Genomic DNA, 7,152 nt, shown 5'->3' on the forward strand with positions numbered 1-7,152 from the left:
AAATTATACGTAGAACATTTTTAAAAAGTATTTATTAGCAATTATATATATGAATATTGACAATTTAATATAGCATATCGAATGATTTTATAATGGAATACGGTTGTTTTGTACGTTACGCAATTATATATTATATAATATCTATTGTTTCCTAAAATACATAACATATAGAAAATTATATGTAACTAACAAGTGTCTATCTAAGAAAAATATTTACTCCTTCACATTCATTCTTTCACACAAAGTGACGCGATACCTCGCATCGTGTTTTTTTTTTCACAGATTTGTAAATCAATAAATTAAAACTTGTTATTGTAAATCATAAATTAAATCTCTCTCTCTCTCTCTCTCTCGTCTTGTCTAAATTTTCCATGATGATTTCTTTGAAATCTCCTCCCTCAATTTACAATTTTAGAAGGCATTATGTCGACCTCACGCATTTCTCGTTCTTGCCGCAAGCTGAATCGAGTGCTCAATTGATCTCTCTTGATGCATTGACGATATCAAGTCGAAATCCATCAAGGACTAAGACAGTGTGGCAATTTGACACGTCCTCTGTTCAGGCTCGCTATCCTCATCGGATTCACTAGCCCAGGAGGACCGTCGTTCGTGTCATATCTCGCCGTCGCTGTCCCCAGGACAGCGTCCTGGTCCTGACACGCCGTCATCGAGAACCTCCGTCACCTCATAAAATAGACAATGATGGATAGGGGTAATCAATAAAAGTATGTGTGTGTGTGTGTGTGTGTGTATGTGTGTGTGTGTGTTTTTGTGAGTATATTATATCAATATTTTATGAAAAAGAGATCCAAGAGAAAATTAATTCGCAAGCTTCTTATGGGATTTTTCGATTGCCAATCTTGGAAACACTCACCAGAACTTCCTCGAAACGATCGTAATTCTCCTGTCTGGAGTTCAAGAGGCTCTCACCTACCGAGTCGGTACCAATGTTCGATTGGCAAGGATCTCGTCGTTCTAGCGCGCTCGATGCAATATGCAGTAAGGACAGTACCGCCAACAGACCGGCTGCAAACACATTCTATCTGTCAGAGGTTCACGGAAATAAACTCTGTCGTACTTACCCGCAACGTAGGATAGCCAAAGTTTATTGGGTCGCCACGCTAAGATGCAGGACAACGGTAGATAAAACAATGCTCTTCGCCAGCCTCGCGTAGCCGCTAGGACGCTAAACCAGCAACACGAACAAAGAGAATCCTCGTTTCTGTGAAAATAAATCGTCAAAATGTATACTGTCTTTTTTCGTAAAAAGAGAAGGATTTCTGAGTTTGTAAGATTAAAAGGATTATTTTCTAGAACAATGTTTTAAAGAATTTAAGCAAATTGAATAATATTTGATATATCTGAAATTTTTTATTTATAAATTAAATTAATGATAAATAAACTTTTTAAACAAATCAAAATTATTTCTAAATAAAATCGGATCTTTCTCTCAATCTTTAAAATAATGAATAACATAAAATTAAGACTAATGAGAGTCAGCGCGGAAGTGAGTGAGTAAATACTAATTCATATAAAATTCATATAAAATAATATTAGTCTATTATAATACATGATGTCAATTTTACTACGATTATTAATTCTTGTTGAACGTTTCAATTTTCTTTGGAGTCCTCTTCAGCAAAGTTACAAGTATTCTCAGAAAGTTGAAACATTCTCTCAACAAGAATTTGTAATAAAGTTGACATCATGTATTATAATGGACTAATTTACATGAATTAATATTTGTGCTTACCCACTTCCGCGCTGACTCTCATTAATTTTATCTTAATTTTACTGTTATTTATTATTCATTATTTCATTATTGCGAAATTTTATTTTAATTGGACCTAATTGCATGTTGAAAATCGAATCAATTTGAGAGATTAAACGAGATGTTTTTCGGATATTCGACGGATACACTCGTAAATGTATTTGCAAATGTTTGTAAAAATATTTATATGCTATCTAATATTCATAAAATTAGAAAATTTGTTTGATTTGCATTCCTCTTAAAAACGACATTTTTCGCTGAATTCACGAGCAATCAACGTTTATATTCCTGATTACGGCTCCGTCATTTTCCACTTAAGTCTCCATCTTAAAACAGAGTAGTAAGACGACTTTTCTATCGATATAACTTTCAACGTCGAATACTCTCGTTGAGTACACTTTTTATGAGATTAACAAGTTTAATCTCAAATACACAAAAGAAATCTCTCTTAAGACCTCAATTTGTACGGTATTCTACAAAAATGCAACGACCAGCTTTACGTTATAATCTTTGTATATTTTCTTGGCTCACGTACATGAATGAAAATATTTGTCTAATTGAAATATGTTACGCTAACGCGCGCTGTGGCAATTGCGTTCACAGCGTAATTTAGCGGAAATCACTGCGATAACTGTATCGAGAAGAAAATTGCCGGGAAACCGATTTGCCCAGGTCCGAGATTATCGACAAAATTTCCGCGGAGATATAATTATCGCGCGCGTTCCGGAGCTATTATTAATTTACGAAATTAGTCATCATGATAGATTTAAAACTCGTCAGCTTGCAATAAAAAAGAAAATTGACTTCGCGCAGCATGCGAACTTTAATGCGAGGACAAATCTTTCTGATATCTTTAAAAAGAGTCGAGAAAATCAACAAGATCAATTGAAGAAAGAAACATTCATCTTTCTCAATATTCCTTTAACAATTAATTGTAATATTTTTAATTGGATTATCCGCATTGAAAGAGACAAAAAAAGAAAAAGCTCTGATGGGCTTTCATCCCTGCGTGGTGAACAGATATAAAAGAAGATGTCTTCGTTGGAAATCCGTTTTTCTACGAGAAACGACGTTATCTCTTCCCTTAACCGTTCGATCATCTCCGCGTAGATCCGAGTGATCGATCGCTCCGACCAGCAGTTTTAATGGCACCGTCGTGAAGGACATAAACTTCCGCAGCAGCGTCGATTCCGGATGGATCGCTAAGTTAAGTTACTCGATAAAACCGTAGACCTCACAGAACTTCTTTTACTTCCTCCCACTAGCTTACGAAGAATGCTGGCGACGTTGTCGTTCCATTGGACACCGCACTGGTCGATATGAGCTTCGATGACAAAAACTATAAGCTCGTAATAATCCGCGCGATTAAGTCACGTTTTCCGAAAGATTTAACAAAATTTATTAATTACATAAATATATGCAAAAAGAATGTATTGCCAAAGTAAATAAAAATTTTGCTACAACAGATTTGAAAATATAATTTCGTTGGATCAAAAAATTATGTTGATCAAGTTTTGATTGTTAGAATATCAATGGAAACTTTTTGTAGTAATTGCTCATTATGCTTGAGCATCCTACATTGTTAGATGTAGAAGGAACCTAAACTCTTTTATTTTTTATTTCCATGTATGTTGAAATGTTGAAATCTATTTCTGTAGTTAATTTCAAAGTAAACGATATTTATATATGTTAATTATATGTGTGTGTGTGTGTGTGTGTGTGTGTGTGTGTGTGTGTGTGTGTACTAAATAATGACTAAGTTCAAGTCAAATTTAATATATTTTCTTGAATTGTTTAACTCTATTATCTTAAGTTAAATTAATGACATATTAAGTGGCGATCTATAGAAATTATTAAAAATAACTCAAGTTTGATATAATTTGACATTATGATACATATAATAATTTTGATAATCCAACAATATTATTTTCAGATCTGTAGCTAAATTCTTAAATACTTCCATAAAATTATTCTTTACGTGTATAAGTTGTACAAAAAATGTACAACTTAAGAAATCTCGATAAACTAAATGTTGAGAAAACGTGTGGCACACATGGGAACGGAGTAAAGCAGTTTGTAAATTGATTTGGTACATCGTCGCAATTAAGACGCGAGAAAGTTTCTGTTTTCATCATCTAGCTTGTGTGACGCATTTATCTGGTTTAAAGATGACTACCGGCTGCGCTTTACCACCATCCCTTCGGATTGTGAAGCGTTATCTATGTAGTTATCTGGTAGTCCACCGGAACTTGCCTCGCTGCTCTTCTTGTTGGAAAATGCGAGGAAAACTGGGACGAACTTCCGACCTGCTTGGTAATTGCTAGACTGACTTTGCCGCTTCTTTTCCGTGTTATCCTGTTCGGACCTCGAACGGCAATTCCCTGGGGCCTTCTTAACCTCGTTGTTCGCTGGGCTTATCGTTCCCTCGATATATATGCACGGGCCAATTTCGGACAATTTGCAAAGTCACAGTACTCGCGTTACGTTTATATACTCATTACGTGCCAAGAAATTTATTAAAATCTAATCGCTTAATTTATATATATATATATATATATATATATTTTTTTTTGTTTGAAATACATAATTATTTTATACCAGTCAATAAATAAATCTGTGTATTGATCAAGCAAAGATAAATAAGATTTTAGAATATACCTTATTCCAAATGTTAAAAATTAAATTCATTTATAAACGTACCTGACGCAGAGCTGCACGAATAGCGTGATGGCCCAAGTCACCTCAAGGAAGAAAATTATACCCGACGCCGCACTACAATCGAAAACACACGAAAATTAACAGACAAGGAGATCAAATACGACATAAAACTTCACATATCGTCGATGAAACGTATGCTACAGGCTTGCTCTACCCAGACAACTTGCGTGTTTAAAAGACGTCATAAAATCATCCTCCCAAGAAACACATAAAAATCAACAGAAAATCAAATTTCATTTTGATTCAAACATTTTCTGGCGAGAAATCGATGTCGACAACATAGTCATCTCTTTGTTGCTACTGAATGACAAAAAGATCACTTTGCACTAGTCTCACAAGTGAAAGTTTTCTGGAAGTGTGAAAGGCATCATTTCCTGCTATCCATCGTGTGTCTATCGAGTTGGATTGTATCGAAAATTTTACTGTTAGTTTTGTGAACATTTTTTTTATGTCCCCATCAAATCTAATAATAAAAAATCGTTATATTGACTTTTAATTATATTTAATTATTAACTAAAATAAAATGTATTTCTTGGGATAAAGACATCTTTGGTCTAAGATGTCTAAAAGGTATTTAAAAGGCAACATAAAGAGGTCTTTTAGACAACGCATGTTATTTAGGAATTACGATATATTGGATGCGATTAAGAAGAGAGCAGCATCAAGTTTACAATCCCTACAAAAATGCACATATACAGCTCTTTCTCGCAATAGTAAATGAAAGTATAAATAAAAGAACAATTCCAAAAAGTTTTTATTTCAATGTTTATATCAATTTGTATCGCGAGAACGCTGATTCGATTTTGTCGCAATGACTCTCAATAGTGTAAGGACGACTTGTTCCCAAAAAAAATCGGATTCTTCCTCTCGCATAGTCGCGCGTAATCAATGATTAAAAACGCGCTGACATAGAACCGCGTAAAAAATGTAAGACATCTCTCTCAATTTCCACTTTGCGAGATTCTCCGTGGCGCCGCGCAGTTGGATAATGCCTGAGAAAAATTGCAATGGACTGGGATATTTTTATTTTTTTGCGCGTCTCGCTTTGTTGTTCATTGTATGCGCCTCGGTGAAACGTGGCTACGCGAGGGAATCTAATCAAACGCTATCGCTCTCTTGTGCATCGCAATTGCATCCAATATAATTTTTGCAGTTAAAACCCATATTAAAAAAAAAACTAAATCTTAATGTACATTTCTTTGAATAGTACTAACTAAACATTTACTTTCAGAAAATTAATTTATCCGGAATCTAAAATTATTATTCAAAAAATAACAGTTAAATCAAATTAATTTTTTATCAAATAAATTTTTATATCAAATAAAAATATATTTAAAAAAATATATTTATATTTAAATATTTACTTAGAACTATTCAAATAAATACCTTTTTTTAATTTAGTAACTTTTTTTCAGTACGATGTATTGCAAACGTATCATTGTCAATAAATCAAGATGTGACTATTTAATTGAATCGATTTTAGACGACCCGCTATAAGGAATTGGGGACGAAATTTTTATTTATAATTTTATTGCACTGTGCAAATATTTTTCTTCTTAAAATTATTTTACTTCATATTGTGGAAACCGTAAAACTGCGGAGTTGTAGCTAGAATATTCTATAGTTCTAAAGTAAGTAATGAGAACCTTTAAAGTGCGAGCGAAGGGAACGCTAAATCCTATTAAAAAAGTTGTAGGTAAAAAAGTTGATATATGTATGAGCCAATATATGTATCATTTGTGATCTGTCAACTTTTCCATTTTCTCTATGGCCGAATAAATATTATATTTACGTTTTAAAGATAATCTTGCTTCGACATCGCACTTCCGTTACCAATAATCAAATCAGCCCCAAATTAAATCTCTCGGGGACAAATCAAAAGTAGATTACCCGACGAGCAAAGATGATCGGAAAGATTTTCAAGCGTTCATTCATCGTGCGTCGTTAATTACGTGCTAGCGTCCAATGAAATGGGATTTTATCCAGGAATTGTAGATAAAGCATCACGGTTGAAATTACGCAAAGCATAATAATCCACGAGTAATGAGGAGTAACGTTGCGTATAAATTAGATTCTCGTGTTCAGCCTTTCACGTTAAGTTAAAGTTTAGTTAAAACCAGAATATTATTGTGTCCAATCAATAATTTCCGTATACCTACGTAAATATTTTGTTGTTTACACAGCAAAAAAAAACTCGAGGAAATAACTCGCTCGTAATAAGTTTTGCGGTAGAATTCAAAAGTTTCAATTATTCTCGTCAGATTGTCTAAAGCTGCCGGATATCCCTTCATTCACAGACTTTCCGTGAAAACTTCGCGAAACGTCAGCAGTCGCGACTCAGTATTTTTCAACGTCGAACATAGTTCTGGGTCAGATAAACGATTGTTCTGTACGGAAAGAAAGCATTCGTTAGCAGTAGATGCCTTTCGGACCAGTTTAACAATTTCGAAATACAGTCGCGAGCAACAGTCGTCGAACAAATGACGACAAATCCGCCATCTTCAGCAAAACGGACAGATATTAATCGTTCCGACGAGAAAACGGTGAATTAAGAGGAACAGACAGGAAAAAGCTCTGCTCATAAAATCGGACGTTGCCCCGTTTAAATGAAAGAAACCTCGGCTTCGAGAATTTCGATATATATATATATATATATATATATA

General features: G+C 34.0%; 1 protein-coding gene across 2 annotated transcripts in view; it reads right to left on the reverse strand.

The window, feature by feature from the left end:
- Window positions 1–337: 337 nt before the first annotated feature.
- The window catches only part of LOC108689569, a 27,826-nt gene continuing 21,011 nt past the window's right edge, over window positions 338–7,152 (reverse strand). For both annotated transcript variants that reach the window (XM_018196405.1, XM_018196414.1), the window contains exons 4-7: window positions 4,472–4,543; window positions 1,083–1,222; window positions 875–1,026; window positions 338–684 (exon numbers count right to left, since the gene is read on the reverse strand). In XM_018196405.1, the coding sequence (XP_018051894.1) occupies window positions 613–684; window positions 875–1,026; window positions 1,083–1,222; window positions 4,472–4,543 (436 nt within the window). In that variant the 3' untranslated portion in view covers window positions 338–612. The remainder of the gene's footprint in view (window positions 685–874; window positions 1,027–1,082; window positions 1,223–4,471; window positions 4,544–7,152) is intronic.

The sequence above is a fragment of the Atta colombica genome, unplaced genomic scaffold, assembly GCF_001594045.1.
Source record: "Atta colombica isolate Treedump-2 unplaced genomic scaffold, Acol1.0 scaffold105, whole genome shotgun sequence".
Classification (NCBI taxonomy): domain Eukaryota; kingdom Metazoa; phylum Arthropoda; class Insecta; order Hymenoptera; family Formicidae; genus Atta; species Atta colombica.